Source organism: Tremella mesenterica (genome assembly GCF_000271645.1).
Source record: "Tremella mesenterica DSM 1558 unplaced genomic scaffold TREMEscaffold_20, whole genome shotgun sequence".
In the NCBI taxonomy this organism is placed as follows: Eukaryota; Fungi; Basidiomycota; class Tremellomycetes; order Tremellales; family Tremellaceae; genus Tremella; species Tremella mesenterica.
The window spans coordinates 192,519-208,002 of NW_006711244.1; the positions used below are offsets into that span (position 1 = coordinate 192,519).

The window sequence follows — 15,484 nt, forward strand, 5'->3', positions numbered from 1 at the left end:
GGTGTTGAGCAATATTGGCACAAATCACCGAGTTTTGAATCACACGCTGTGATGATGTGGTTAACAGGCGAGAATTCATGTCTGTGACAATGATCAGTGACGAGGGTGTGGAGATGCAAAGTTGCAAGTGAATCAACCTGAGCAAGTTTGATAAAAAGCTTTTCAAGTACTAAGGTAAGGTGGTGGTATGTTGCGGCGGCCGGCGATCGCCGGCAACCCCTACTAAGCGGAAATTGACCCCCCACTGTCGAAGGTATCGGAGATAACGTCGTATCTATCGGCGATAGGTCAATTTGGTTCCGCCGAAACTTATGCTACCGCTTTCTCTCTCTTTCTGCATTCTATCATCACCCAACACCAAAGACCAAGAACCATGATCTCATCGATACCAACACCAGCCCATGGAGATATCCTTCCTTTTCTCCACAAAAACCAACTTTCTCTCTCCTTCAACCAACTTAGTAGTTTGGGGTAACACTATCAGACCTGGACCTGGACGATTTTCATCTTCTCAAGTTGGCCGAGGAGGTATGTGGGTCCTTTTCTTCTCGCTTGATGCTTGCTTAACGGGTTATGATGTTCGTAAACAGACAGAAGGCTCCCAACGGCGTACGTACTTGAAGCCGTGAACGATAGGAAAGATATCGCTGGTTGTTCCCCGTTCCCTACCATCCACCCAACCAACTTTCTTTTCTCATCGTCAATCCTCCACCACCCACCCGACTTGGCCGTCTCGCCGTCGTTGGCTTTCCTCGCCCTCGGCCCGACCCTATCCCGGCCACTGTCCATGACCCCCTGGCCCTTCCCTCCCCGGCTGACATGATTCCCTCCATCACTTGTTACCCCCCACCCGTCCCGCGTCCCAGTCGCTCGGAAAGGCCAACAGACCGTAGGACGAGTGTGGTCAGCCAATAAGGGTCACAAGTCGATGGGGATCGTTTGGGGTTTATGGAACGAGTTGGTTCTCGATGACCCTGCATCTGGAGGAGAAGGAGGACGACGAGGGACACGAGAAAGACAAGGAGAGGAGGAGGCGAAATGGACGAATTCCTCTTGACGAGATTGGCAGACACGGAGGGTGATGTCGAGATGGGAATGGAGATGAGGATGACGAGCTCTGTCCCGTGTCGACCGGCGAGTGCGAGTACAAGTCCAGATGAGGATGAGGATGAGGATCGTCGTTCAGAGTGAGTGAACTCGAAGAGCTGTCAGTTAGTAGATTCATACACACACTCGAGCTGGTCTATCACCTTCCCTTTTCCCCTTGCTAGCTATCTGACATCAAGTCCAAGTCGATACCCCCTTCAACGAATGTCGTATCAAAAGTAGGCTATGTCGTGGATTGTTGTCATGACCCCACGGCCTACTCGTCCACGACCTACTCGTCTACCTGTCCTCTCCCCCCCCTCGTATCCCCTCCTCCACGTCCACCCTCTCCTCCATCCCGACCGCGTCCACCATCTCCCTTTCTTCCAGCCCGTCGTCCACCTGCCTCTCCCCGGTCACAATCCTGGCGCATGTCCTGCCATCTACCTCCTCAAACAGGTCGCCTCCAAGGGTGTGGATTGTAGCGGAGGCTTCCACCCTCCCGTCGGCCTGGTGCCCCCTGTCTTGTACCGGTGAGTATCAGCTTGGCTCGTTCATCTCTCTCTCTCTCTCTCCCTCTCCTCCCTCCCATCATCTTGCCCGTCACCCCCTGACGTTATCTCGATCCAACATCCTACCTCACTCGTCCGTTCCCTCCATCCCGTCAGTCGTTCAATCTTTTACTCGCGTTCGACTCCTTCCCCTGATACCCCACACACGGTGAAACCGCTGACGGATCAGACCTAGGCTCGCATGCGCTCCATGTACCCACAAAAAGCAATTCTGCGCCTTCGTCTCCATCGGCAGGCCATCACTATTGATCCATCAAGGCGTACAACCAGGTTCTCGTCTACGATGTCTCTTGTCAAATCGCGACTGTCATTACACCTTACCTCGTTATCCTCGTTCTCGCCCCGGGATCGAAAAGGTAGCTCCCACCACGACGACCATCATGTCCGCACCGTCTACATCCATCCCAACTCCACTCTCGTCGACCACGACCACCCCACCACGCAAGGCCCGGTGGGCAGAAGCTCCCCGAAGAGCCTATGTGGTGGTTTACTGGTACGACTCTCGCTCGGTCGCTAGGTCATCGATCGGTCTCGTCGCGACGGGGGGAGGAGAAGACGATGTGTCGTTTGGGAGGTTCGACCCGATACTCGTGAATAGGTTGTTGTCGTTGTCGTTGACGTCGGCATCGTCATCGTCATCGACTCGGGCGGGGGGTGAGGGTATTGGTATTGGTAGGGGTAGGGGTAGGAGCAGGGATCAAGTCGATGAGGATGGGGAAGAAAGACCACGTCAACGTAGAAAATTGTTGGATGTTACCGCTATCACACCCACTCCCACTCGTCATCTCACACCGACACGAACGACCACCGAGTCATTCAGCGTATCACACATACTTGAAACTACACCTGAACCGAAGACTAAACCCAAGACCAGATCGAAGACTGGATCACCCATTCCCATCCCTACACCAACGACTACATCTCGTATACCCATACCCACATCAACGGCAAGTCCGTTGATACCCGTGTCGTCAAAGGACCTGTCGGCTCTGTCTCGTGTGAGACCGCATGGAGAGGGAGATGGCGCTGGACGAGGAGGAAAAAGTTCAAATCCGATAGGTGAGACCGACCTCTCGAGAAACACCTCAGGTTTCAGAACCGTAGCGAAAGAAAACGCGGAGACGGGGACGGCGATTGGAAAAACATCGAGAGATACGATCGGGTCCCTTGGGACCGAGGTTTCATCCTTGAGACACGCTTTCGCGCCTGTGGATAGGATGAGATGCTCGAAGGTTCCAGTTCCGGTTCCGGGTTCAGTTTCGATTCCGACTTTGTCTGGATCATCCACGGAGGACGGGCGAGTAGGAGGGGAAAGAGATGGTGGGGAGGGGGATGGCCAAGGGGAAGTACGAGGCAGAGGAGAAGAAGGTGGAGAAGGAGACGGCAAAGGGGAAGCACGAGGCGGATGAGATGACAAAGGAGAAATACAAATAACACAAATTCCAACGTTGACAAAAACATGCACCCCAACCCCAATCCAAATCCATCTCACAAAATCAGACTTTCATCCGTCCCTCACCACATCAGGCTTTCCCACCATCATCCATGCCCACCGTTCCCACCGTCCTGTCCGGGGTCAATTCGTGCTCTCTTCCGTTTCCGTTCCCGTCCCCGAAGCCAACGTCGACCCAGATGAGAGAGGGTATGTGATCTCGTTGGTACCTGAGCGAATAGAAGAGGAAAGCGAAAAGCAAGATGTTTGAAAAAAGTAAACGGTCCGGGTTCTCTGTGGACGATATCGAGAATGGGGTTTTTGATGGGTTATTGGACATGATGAGGATCAAGAACAAGTTGCTTGATGAAGGTATCAACACGAGCGTTTCTTCGTCTTTTTAACTTTTGTATCGGATTCAACATTGATGGTCAAGATGACGTCTGTCGACTCACCCTCGTTGTACCCATGAACGAATGTCAACCCTGTCTGTCTTGTTTCTCCTTTTCAAGATGGTCACCTATCCCTATCTACTCTTTCTCCTCGTCTCCACATGGTCTCAACCCTCTATCTTTCTCTCTCGTGCACCATGTAGTCTCGACTTTCCTATTTCTCCCTTTCTTCCTCTCTCCACCCTATCATCTTGACCCTCGTCTCCCTCCATCTCCTCCCTTACCCCTCTCCGTCTCTGACGCCGGTCTCCTCTTGTCGGTTTCCGTTCGATGCGGTATGAAGAGTGTGTGTTTTTTTTTTGAGGGAGGAGGGGGGGTTTATCCCGTCAACTTACCTCGATCACGTAGTCGGCTTTTGTTACCAAGATGAGTCATACGTCGAAAGTTAATTTCCAGTCTCGCGCACCCCTCACAAGACAGGAGCGAAACCCTCCCCCCAAAAAAATAATAATAACAATAAACAACCGGTTTATTTCCCTTGTGTGGTCTGCTGGGGAGGCGGCAAGGGACAGGTTCTGGCTTGAAAGTCGACACGCCCAGGTATCGCTCGAATGGAACCGTGGGAGTAGAGGTCGGATGGTTCATGAGATCGTTGACTCTGTCACTGGTTGGCCGTAGGTTTGAGACTTGTCCGGTGTCGGGTCGTCGGTGAGTTCTGATTCGTCGGTCCGTCAGGTGAACATAAGGAATCACGAACAATAGTCATCTTCGTTGACCAACCCCTGTCGACCAACCAACCGACCGAGTCGAATCATCCATCCAACGATGGTTTCCTGCTTGTTTTTTCTGTTTTCAAATCACGTTGGTCTTCATGACCTGAGTCGCCTAGCCTTATTCCCCCCCCCCCCTATGGTTCCTGTCTTGGAGCAATCAGTTGTGCATGTGATGGTCGGTATCAGTTCGGTGGTTTTTCATGTCCCGTATCTCTCTTTATCAGTCGTATCATGCATGTGATATCTACGAGTGACTAATTAGCTCTCAAGTCAAGTTCAACACATATATGGTCACTTTTACATTCTCACAACTCGACCATGTTCACATTGGTCTCTCTTGTCAATCATTTCCAATCATCTCGTCGGTATCTCTCAAGTTTTCGAATGATAATGTAGGGGTTCGGACTGGTCGTGGGGTTTGAGGGGGAGGTGTATCTTGTGTCGTTTGATGTGTATCTCATGGGTTGTTGGTTGTGGGGTGCCTGTTTCTCTCATGGGTTGCGGGTTATGGGGTGCGTGTTTATCTCATGGGATGTGGGTTTCGTGTTTACCTCATGAGATGTGGGTTATGGGGTGTGTGTTTATCTCATGGGTTGTGAAGATGGTTCAAGTGATCTCTCTCTCTCTCTCTATACTCTGTACTCTGTACTCTGTTGTCCTTGATATCAAGACACGACATGACAACCACTTCGATCCTGTACACTCGGTATCAACACATGACATGACAACCTAAACAAGCCTATACACTCAGTATCAAGACACGACATGTGAACCTATCCAATCGTGAACAATCGGTATCAACACACGACATGAAGACCTATCCCATCATGAACACTCTTTATCAACACACGACATGACAACCACTTCAATCCTATACAATCGGTATCAACACACGGCATGTCAACCTATCCGATTGTGAACACTCGGTATCAACACACAACATGTCAACCCCTTCAATCCTGTACACTCGGTATCAACACACGACATCACAACCTATCCACTCGTCCACATCCACATCATCCCCTCTTAAAACCCCAACTGACCATCCGGGTACATGATCCCATCATGTGACCAAGTCCCAAGTCCCAAATCCCAAGTCGGTTCCCGCTAGCAGATCTAGAAAATTAGATAAATCTTTACGATCCCCCCCTGTTTTTTTTTTCTTTTTGTCCCCCCCCCCGCTCCCCCAATCCCGTCTAACTGGGGTCGGGTGAAGTTTGAAGGTGATCCGGGGGGAATGTATGGTAAATCTACTCCACTCTGCTATGATAGAAGATTAACAACGAGATACACTCACGTGGAGACAAAAGCATGTGGTGCGATGTGGAAGCTAGACGTTGATGGTGGTCAGAGGGAGGAGAGTGAGAGAATGTCTACAAGTGAAAAGTGTGCGTCAAGGGGAGGAGAAGAGAGGAGGACAGTCCCATCGATCGATCCCACCAAGTCAGCTAGAGAGACGGGCATGTCAATTTAACAGGTTGGACATTAGTGGTTGATGGTAAATTCAAGAGGTTTGTCAGATCAGGTTGCATAGGGGCAAAGGGAAACACACAATGCTTCGTCTGGGGGAAAAACCGTCGAGGTTAGGAATAGATTGGAGTTGAGATTGAGATTGAGATTAGATTGGAGTTGAGATCAACATTAACATTTGGACGTTGACATAAGGAATTTGAGTTGAGAAAAAAAAAAAGAAAAAAAGAAAAGGGTGTGAGATGAATCCAAACGATGCATCAAGTTATGCAGACATACAAACGTACTTGATACCTTCAGATCTGAACATTTTGTCTTGTATGGTTTTTTCCGATCAGGATACGATACGACGGTCTGGTATAGGTCTGTAGGTCTGGATGTCTGGATGAAAGATGATGGTCGGTAGAGATAGTAGTCGATATGAGATATGATTGTTGAGATGTGAATTTTGAGACTTGAAATTAGAGATTTGAGAAAGTAGTCGATATGAGATACGATATCACCATGAGGGGGGACGGAAAGAGAGAGAGGTTCTTTTCATCGGGTTTTTTCATGTTTTTTTCGGGGTTCGTTTTCCACTTGACTCGGAAGGTACTTGTCAAAGGGATGGGGATGGGGATGGAGATGGAGATGGAGATGGAGAGTGGAGATGGAGATGGAGAGAGGAGAGAGGAGAGAGGAGAGAGGAGAGCAGATTGAAACGAATTGTCGGAATGAGAATATCGTCGATTCCATCTCTCGTCTTTTCCTCGCACAACCCACTCCATCAAGTCACTGATCCCATTCCACCCACCCCCAGATCACACATCACCGAGCCGACCAAGACCCTCGGACGGCTCGTCGGCCTCGCAAATCCGACGCAGGGCCTGGATCCCCTCTAGGGCCGGCCGACCCATACTGACCTGCACGCCGAGGTGGAGGATACGTCGGAGGATGAGCAGGTCGGAATCTCATCCCGAATCAACGTCCGAGCGCGTGGTTGGCTTGACGGCAGTCATCTTGGGTTCCAAGACATGGTCGGATCGTTTGACAAGAACGGATGGGACGTGGTCGGTCTTGGTCTCGGTGTCGGAGATCAAAGGGTTCAAGTCGAGAGAGAGGAGTTGGAGTGCCGTGAGGGATAAAGCTTTGGATAAAGATTCGTCAGTGATTGGACGAGGGATGGGGATGAATGTCGGATCGGATGGAACATGATCATGAGAGGTGGGTCTGACGGTGACGGGATGAACTGGGTTCTGATCTTGTCCAACGGAACTGTCCTGATCCTGTCAAACGGAACTGTCCTGATCCTGTCGGATGACAGGGACACGTTCAATGGGTATCGGGGACATTGAACCCTCTGGATGAATAGATGAAGTAGAGAGTGATGATGGTAAATCGATTGATTGTGTTCTTATCCCTTTCCTTTATATCTCCTCGACATCATTTACGATTTTTACTTGTTCTGACTCTCCATCCCATCGTCTTTTACCGACGGACAAACGTCGACCATGGTGATGTTTCATATCCATACCCACACCCGTGTCCATATCCAAACCCACACCCACACCCGTGTCCATATCCAAACCCACACCCACACCCACACCCACACCCACACCCACACCCACACCCACACCCAAGGCCAAGGCTGTGGAAGCGAGCATGTCCAATCCATGATGAGGAACGGTGAAAGACCCGGCTGGTGATGAAGACTGCACACCCAGCCTACCTTTTCTACCATTGACGGCTTTCAAACCCTGTCGATGAACGGCCGTTACCAAACTACATTTCTCCTTGTCACACATCCTACAACCGATCTTAATGTTCAAAGTTCATGTTTCGTGCTCTGGCGCTCCGGAACGAAAGCCTCGTCAGATCCTTTCCTACATGTTTGATCGGTTCTGTCGCTGTCTGTCGCATAAGGTACTCACTCATTCGTATCCGTAGTACGGTGGCCGGGCAAGTCTCAGGTTAAGATATCCAAGCTTGACAGTCATTTGATTCTTTTTTTTTGTCCTTTCCTTTATACCCTCTGAGAGTTCCTCGGATATACGTGGGGCACCTAAGAACATCTACTGTAACAATCAGGTGTAATGGTTTCTCTCATGGGCTTACAGCAGTTAATATACGTACACCCAAAAGCAACTTTAGGGCATTTCGTCTTATTTCTCAAACAGATGAAGAAAGACAAGAAGTGTACTTGATTAGTGGCGGAGAAGGCACTGCATGAGAAGGATGAAGCGCTCCGGAAAGCGTCAGAACAGTTAGACAGTTAGACAGTTAGACAGCTCAATTGGCTGGATACACAGGCTTCAAAGTCTAACGAGTCCAGGTCCGTCTAGGAGTGTGTGAGATTTGAGATTTGAGGACGAGAGAATAGATGGATACATGCAGAGATATGCAACGTTTTGTGAACGGGTATCTGTAAAATGAACATCCCTTGCGTTCGAGGCTCGCGTACTGTACTCAGTGGTTGTTCTCGGAAAAACCGATTTTATACATATGCATTGAAACATTGAAATGTTATCTATCACATTCCCCGATCCGACGGACAAGCCTCAACACCAACACCGCTTTCTATCAGATCTGACATTTCGTCCTTGTTCAATAAAGTCACAGACCAACCCAAAGCGTTCATAGAGGCTGACGCTAAATCTAACGGAGTGAAATCATCTTCATAATCGTCCGAACCATCCTCATCCTCATCATCATCTCGGCTTTGATTTGAGATTGATTCTGTCTGTTTCCCTCGCTTTCCCATCGGACTGATGTTTCCCTCGGATGACAGATTCAAATTCAATGCCAAATCATCATCACCGACCGATTCGCTGCTCTTTGGATGGATCTCGTTCTCGTCATCCTCCTTGTACGAATCATCGTCTTGATCCATGTAGCCGATCTCACCCATCAACTCTTCCTGTCTGATTCTACCGTGTCTCGCAGTCTCGTCCAATGTCCAGGATTCAGGAGTGAGTAGAGTGTAAGAGTCACTCGTCGTTCCCGTAGATTGAGATGTGACACGGATCCGAGTTTCATGTCGGTTTTGGTTCTCAATAGGAACGGGCTCAGTAGGTTTGAAATGGAAAGGATATCCTGGTTTGTCTTCATTTGCGTTTGGGTTTGAACCAAGATGATGATGAAGAAGATGATGACGGCTTGAAAGACCTATGATGAGTCAATTGAAATACTTGTCATCTCCCTCGCGATTTAGTTGCTCAACCGACTGAAATTTCAAACACCATGTTCAGACGTCACCAAGTCTGGGGGGAATGGGAAATTCAGGAAAGAAGAGTACGACCTCCCCAAAAAAAGGAGGAGGGAGATGAATGAAAATGACAAAGGAAAAGAGTAAAACTCGCCTGATCCGTCTTGCCCAGTCCCGTCGTTCCCACCTGTTCTCTCTACAGCCCCACCGCCGTCACCTTTGTTTGCTCCACGTTGAACCTCGTTGTCTCGTTTCTCTTCAGCCCCGCTTGCTCTTCCTCCGGCCACCCTCTCACCACCACCGGCCACAGACCCACCCGTTCCTCCACTTCCGCCCGAAGGTGGTCCACCATGCCGGTTTGACGATCCCGACCCAGTCAAATCCTCAATCTCTCGACGAGGCTTCTTCCTCTTCCCAAGGGAAACATTCACACGTTGATCGACCAACCATTCTATCTCCTCGCCCTCATCATCATCAGGTTCGATCCCCTGTTCTACCGTGAAGATATACTCGGCAGTCTGATCAGAACCGTGTCTAAACATTTCTTCCCATTGTCTCTCGAGAGTATCTCTAGCCGCGACGGCCGCTCGCATCATCTCCTTGTCCGTCTCACCGTCCAACGCCATCGAGTGAAGGTCGGGACGTGTACGAGCAGGAGAATCAATCGAAGATTCGTCGGATCTTGTCCGTTGACCAATCATGTCGAGCCAAATGGGAGGAACGACGTGATATTCCGTAGGATGGATCAAACGCTTCAAAGGTAAATCTGATCGTATAGGACCTCCAATGGAATAAATAGCTTGATGGAACGATCTTAGTGTATCTCTTCCACTTCTGTCACACGAGTTGATACTCTTTGAGGATTTGGATTTCATCATCGACTCGGATTTCAATTTCGATTTTGATTTCGTTTCTTTCGAATCCATATGAACGTTGTCATTAATGTCCCAAGCGAGGGTATGTATAATCTCTTGATGATTGAAGAAATCGGACAAGGGCATTGTTCGTAAATGTTTGCCTGATTGATTATGAGAAGAAAAAGAATGTTTGTCCGAGACTTCGATAGCTATCAATCGTTTGGATACGTCCAGTATCAAACATCTCGAAAATCTGGTATGAAGGGCGAAACAACCCAACCAAGTACCACATACCTCTCCACATTGAGTGAGATACATCAAGGTCTGACCCCAGCCTTGACCCAACCGTCTTCGGAGGGAATTCAAGATGGAGGATGGTTGGCGGTTGAGCATGTCCAGGGTGGGGATGGAAGCGCTAGAAACGCGAGCGGTGGTTTGATCTTGCTCGGTCACAGGAAGACGATCAACTGGGCAAGTAGGTCTGGTCGTGTCGTCGTCGTCGTTTCCGACATTGATCAAGGATGAGCAAAGAGCTATAGCATCGTTGATGTATATCGGGAAAGATTTCACTTCACCTACGGCGACGACGACACATGAACGTTGTTCAATGGGGTTTAGCATGCTTATCGGTGTGGCAGTAGGAGCATCAAGAGGGAAAGTTGATGGTGAAGGCAAAGGCGAAGGTAAGGCAAGGTCCAGTGGTGGTCGGTTGAATGCTTTGGACAGAGTTACAAGTCGGTCTTTGACTAGACGCCATGATTTGTAGGGGGGTTGGAAACTTTTGGTATGGTGGGAGACGGGCGAGGGTTGATCTGAGGGAGGCGGCGGCGGAGAACGAGGGGGAGAACGAGGAGGAGAACGAGGAAGAGGTGCGGAGCAAGGAGGACCGTATAACTTCCAAGACCAATCAGGTTCTTTTATACCTGCACGGGATAGTTCGGATTCGAATCGAGCCCGGGAACGTTTACTTGACGTGGCCGATGGTTCTGAAAGAGTCAGTGAATGAGGTCGACGAGAAGATATGGATCGATCTGGGATCCCGGAACAGCAGTAGAGAATGGTAGAGTCAAGTACGGGATCTGGGCATCGAGAGACGGTTAATTTCGATGGGAGAGTGGTAGGTGAGAGGTGGTGAAAGCGATACGAGATTATGTGAGAGGCACTGAACTATTGAAAGAAAAGAAAACAAAAGGGGAGAAAAAGGACTGACCGGACGAAACAGAAGATTGATGGTCGACTGTCAATCTTGATGTCTTCCAAAGAGAATGGAGGTGATTGTACGTTTTCAAAGTCGTTGAATCTTTCAGACCCAATCCTTGGACAGAGATATCGTCCAAAGGTTGATTGGGCCGAAACTTGAAGTGATAGAACGGACCATTCGAGTCGACGTCGTCGTCTCCTTCGGGGGTCAGCCTGACGATGTGAGGTGTGGAGGGAGACGGGTCAGGGTCACTCACCATCGTCGACGGGGGACATGACGATGAACAAACTCGTCCATTGACCTCGTTGATCATGTTCCTTTGAAGGTAACTCCCTCGAAGACTGTGTGATCTGACGGAGATGATAGCGCACAATGTCAGGGGTGACATGCCTGACGAAAGTGGATCCGTACGTGTTGTCTGGGGCTTTGGGGTGATATGACGAAGGCAGGTTACCCATGACGAGTGAGTAGTTAGATAGGGGAGGCAAGGGAAGGGTGAAGGGGGGGGGGAAGGGAAGGAAACTACCTACCTGATAGGCATGCGTTGATTCCATTTAGGCTCGCAGAGACCCCACACCACCCTACATATACTATATACCTACCTCGTATACAGCACACATATATGTATACAGCATATACCTTGTACCCACATATATACCTTGTCATGACCCCATCAACAGCAACAGCCGGTAGTACATGTCCACCCGTATTACCACTATTCTCAGATCTATCATTCTCTCTTTCCTTTGACAACAATACTTGCCGGTCGGAAACGTTGCGGTATTTGATCACCGTCAGTCCCTCCCTCCCCCCTTGCCGTTCTTAAAGCTAAGCTGCTCAGCTTCACGGTGGTTCCATCCATCGACCATCAGATGATATACTACCGAACACAGTCATCCAAGTGGTACCTTGTCTACCTTTTCCTCGTCAAAGTCCGATTCCGATACATTCTCATTCGTATCCTTGCCGATGTATCAACAAGTCGACCTGCACAAACACCATCGTCAGTGTAGGTTGGATAATGGAATGTATCAAGAACTCTGAACTGTTACCTCTACGTCATGATCTTTTGGTGGATGAACGGGTGGGTACTGGCGATAACCAGAGTGAAAGCAAAACGCCGTCCGTGGATAGGAACATGACCTCGAGTCAACCCTTGGAAAGGAACCAAAGTCAACTCGTAAAGGTGGAAGATCGCTGGAGGTTTAGTCTACTGGAAAAATGGTTGAGACAGGTCGATCAAGGTGAGATCAAGGTGGAAACGTTTTTCGAATTTCATTCTTTGTGTGATGATCGTTTGAAGGCTTTGGTGAGTTTGGTTTTCTCATCTTCATTTTCTGCACAGTTTCTTAAGGGGTGGTGTTCACGCTGTTGATACACTCTGTTACTCTATATTCGTTGCGCACTCTCGCTTCATCAGTCGTCCGCTTTCACTCGTTACTTGAACTTTGAAATCACACTCGTCACGAGAAAGAATCTCTGTTTTTGTTTCTTCTCTCGGATCGAGTTGACCTGACCTGTTTCTCCCTTCTCCTTCTTGCTTCTCCTTCTCCTTCCCCTTCTCCTTCTTGCTTCTTCTTTCAGTTCGAAAGCGCCAAGTTGACCTTGCCTCCTTTCTTTCCCTCTCTTGCAGCTCGAAGGAACTTTTCAAGAAATCACACGATCCATCAACTTTTATCAGAAAAACCGTCAACGGTTAGACCAATGTCTGCCTTTGAAATTCCGTGATAAAAAACGTAAACGTACAGGCAAATGTCCAACGTCGTCCAAGCGTCTTTTCGGTGGTAAGGATCGTGGTCATGTACCGAAGCGCCAGTTGGATGGAGGTGTGGGTGATGATGATGACGATGATGATGATGATGTTTCCGACCGTCGATTAGATGGAGATGTGGGTGGTGATGAGGATGATGATGATGGAGGAGAGGTACCAAGTGTCAAAAGTGAGTTAAACTTTTTTCTTCAAAACCCTCGTAGCGATGGAGGAAGGACCCTTGAGTGTCAATATCACCGTAATTCTTTTCTCTTTCCTCTTTATTCTCTTCCTTTTTTCTCTCTACTTTCTCCATTCCGTTCTTGCGCTAAACGCTGACCCAAACCGAAGGAAACCGAACCAACCTACCGTTCACTTTGACAGAACAAACCAACCAACCATTTACTGGCATACCGATAATCCCCTCTGAACATTTAACGTCATGGATGACTAGTCAAATCATCCCTTATGACCTTATCGATATATCTTGCCTCAAACCTTTGGTCGATCTATCACTATCACTATCGACCTTGGACTCGATTCCTCTTTCAGAAGACTTGATGTCTTGTCGATCGTACGACCCGATTGATGTCGATCTAGGTTTGTTTGATAGGTTCGTCAGTTGTCTCATCACGTTGACGTCGGCTGGAGATACTCTGAATCGAGGTGACAGAATATCAAATATCGCTACGGCTACGGTCACGGTTGATCAGCTCGGAAAAGATAAAGAATCAGGAAACAGATATAAAACGTTGAGACGTTTAACGGTGAGTGATATGACTTTGCCTGACTCTCGCGTCTTCGTGTCCCCATGACTCTTTTTTTTTTTTCTTTTTTTTTTCCTTTTTGGTAGCATTCATCTTTTCCTTTTTAAAGGTCTACGAGGTTTCTCTTTATTTCTTTCTATTCGTTTGAAAGCAATCAAGATTTCCAGATTTCTGAATAATCCATAAACTCATACCTCGTTTTTCAACATTAGAAACGACCCTCACGATACTCTTCTCCTCCTCGTTCTTTCCCTATTCATCCCTATCTGACCAAAGTATACCTGTTCCTGTCAGACCAGTGTACCTGTCCCTTTCAAATCAAAGCGTTGCGTCGCTAAAAAAACGAAAGGGGAAGGATGGATATCAAGACAAAGCGTCGTGTGATCATAAACGAAAAGCAGAAGGTGAAATTGTTATCACAGTTTTGACGTCTTTTCAGATCGAAGGACAAGAAACGGATCTGTTAAATGATAAAATCTCAATTTTCGTTCATTCCATATCGTCCAGAGACAAGCTCGAGGTGGAGGTGAATGATGATACAAAGAGGAAAGATGAAGCGGTGGGTCATGAGACGAAACGGAAAGATGAATCGAAACAAAGTTCGATTATCTTATTATTCAACGGTGATGAAGAATGGAAATGTCATTTTGTTGTCAATGGGACCAACCTTGTGAAACGGGGAGATGGAGAGGAGATGATGATGTTGAGGGAACAGATTCTCAAGGTATGTTTTTCTTCGTTAGGCTTGTTCTTCTTGGTTCTCCTTTCGTCGGCTTTTCCATCTTTCGGCGTCGGCCTCTAAATTATCCTTTGTCTTGTTCATCATCATCATCATCATCTTCAGCCATCGTCTTGATCCTTTTCACCACCCATCGTCCTCTGCCCTCTTTCGTCGTGTTTCAAATCAACCATGGGCTTCTTTCTCTTCTCCTCCTCCATCATCGTCTTGTTCTTCTTCCGTTTTCTTTCATCTTTCTCTTCTTCCGTCTTCTTTCCTCTTCATCTTCTTCTCTCTTCCTCTTCATCCTTCTCCTCGTGTCCTCTTTTTCCCCTGCCTCAACGTTTCCCCCCCCCCCCCCCCCCCCAAATAATGTAAAACCCGACTGACTCTCCAAAAAGCAATTCAAAATTCCGAAAACGAGACCACCAAAACATGAACCACCCCAGACCGGTTCCGGTTCCGAGACCGAGACGGAGACGAACCCCCCACATGCTTTCTTGACAAACCACCAAACGGAAACACACCAGATCCCTCTGATCGACATGATGGCCATACTCATCAGGATGACGTTGTCCCCCATCCCGAACGACAACACGTACAGATCTTTCCCTCAGGCTAGAGAACAAGGTAAGATGAACATCCAAGAAGCTGGTATGGTGTTGAAGATTTTGACGAGGAAATTCAGATAGCCGGTTCTTTCGAGTTTGCGTCGATGGGTCAAACGACAGGGAAAAACCATGTTGAAGCAAAGTGAAGAGGAGCTAAAGGTTCTAATGAGTGAATCTCTCTTTTCTTCCGTAATGGACTCGTGTGTTTGACCTGATTGTAGCTCAACCTAGCCCTCTAGAGAGTATTGAGTTTTGGCTTTCATCTTTATTAATCGATGCATGTGTTATGATTTATGATTTGCAAAAGATACAAGTCGTAGCGGACGCACAGAAATCTGATCGCGTTCCGTCCTTTACTGAAAACCCACTGTACGGATTTGACAACTTTTGTTCGACATTGATGTTGGTAGCTTGGGGAAATACAAAAGTACAAAAGTACAAAGAGCGACGAGTTGTACATGAGTGATGTGACACCGAGGGGAATGAAATGGAGTGATACTGTCATGTCCCTAAGATTGATCAGACCAATCAATTCCAATTCATCTGAGAAACCGGCGAGGTCGATATCCGGTCCATGTTGATCTTTCAGATTGTGAGGAGGGATGATGAATGATGTGCTGCTTTTCATGCAGATTGTTTGGGGTTTGGGTGTTGGAAACATCTTATCATGA

General features: G+C 48.1%; 6 protein-coding genes across 6 annotated transcripts; 3 read left to right on the forward strand and 3 right to left on the reverse strand.

Annotated features, from left to right (window-relative positions):
- The first annotated feature begins 576 nt into the window (after nucleotides 1-576).
- On the forward strand, nucleotides 577-1,410 carry TREMEDRAFT_57962 (uncharacterized protein). The gene is made up of 2 exons (XM_007008331.1): nucleotides 577-1,187; nucleotides 1,287-1,410. Exons 1-2 carry the CDS (start codon nucleotides 1,039-1,041, stop codon nucleotides 1,327-1,329), a joined length of 192 nt encoding a protein of 63 aa, XP_007008393.1. The 5' UTR covers nucleotides 577-1,038; the 3' UTR covers nucleotides 1,330-1,410.
- On the reverse strand, nucleotides 1,387-1,887 carry TREMEDRAFT_57961 (uncharacterized protein; the record flags this gene model as incomplete). The annotated part of the gene is made up of 2 exons (XM_007008330.1): nucleotides 1,387-1,610; nucleotides 1,830-1,887. The coding sequence occupies 2 exons, from the start codon at nucleotides 1,885-1,887 to the stop codon at nucleotides 1,387-1,389; spliced, it is 282 nt and encodes a 93-aa protein (XP_007008392.1).
- Nucleotides 1,888-2,439: 552 nt separating this feature from the next.
- On the forward strand, nucleotides 2,440-4,504 carry TREMEDRAFT_57963 (uncharacterized protein). The gene has a single exon (XM_007008332.1). It carries the CDS (start codon nucleotides 2,881-2,883, stop codon nucleotides 3,070-3,072), a length of 192 nt encoding a protein of 63 aa, XP_007008394.1. The 5' UTR covers nucleotides 2,440-2,880; the 3' UTR covers nucleotides 3,073-4,504.
- Nucleotides 4,505-6,675: 2,171 nt separating this feature from the next.
- Nucleotides 6,676-7,509, reverse strand: TREMEDRAFT_66301 (uncharacterized protein; the record flags this gene model as incomplete). Its single annotated transcript, XM_007008365.1, has 2 exons — nucleotides 6,676-6,984; nucleotides 7,165-7,509. 2 exons carry the CDS (start codon nucleotides 7,507-7,509, stop codon nucleotides 6,676-6,678), a joined length of 654 nt encoding a protein of 217 aa, XP_007008427.1.
- Nucleotides 7,510-8,186: 677 nt separating this feature from the next.
- Nucleotides 8,187-9,102, reverse strand: TREMEDRAFT_57964 (uncharacterized protein). Its single transcript, XM_007008333.1, has 2 exons — nucleotides 9,064-9,102; nucleotides 8,187-8,869 (listed from the first exon to the last, which is right to left on the reverse strand). Exon 2 carries the CDS (start codon nucleotides 8,592-8,594, stop codon nucleotides 8,235-8,237), a length of 360 nt encoding a protein of 119 aa, XP_007008395.1. The 5' UTR covers nucleotides 8,595-8,869; nucleotides 9,064-9,102; the 3' UTR covers nucleotides 8,187-8,234.
- Nucleotides 9,103-11,631: 2,529 nt separating this feature from the next.
- Nucleotides 11,632-15,279, forward strand: TREMEDRAFT_74963 (uncharacterized protein; the record flags this gene model as incomplete). The annotated part of the gene is made up of 8 exons (XM_007008366.1): nucleotides 11,632-11,760; nucleotides 11,861-11,970; nucleotides 12,177-12,276; nucleotides 12,649-12,907; nucleotides 13,384-13,484; nucleotides 13,834-14,208; nucleotides 14,604-14,832; nucleotides 15,035-15,279. 8 exons carry the CDS (start codon nucleotides 11,632-11,634, stop codon nucleotides 15,277-15,279), a joined length of 1,548 nt encoding a protein of 515 aa, XP_007008428.1.
- Nucleotides 15,280-15,484: the final 205 nt, after the last annotated feature.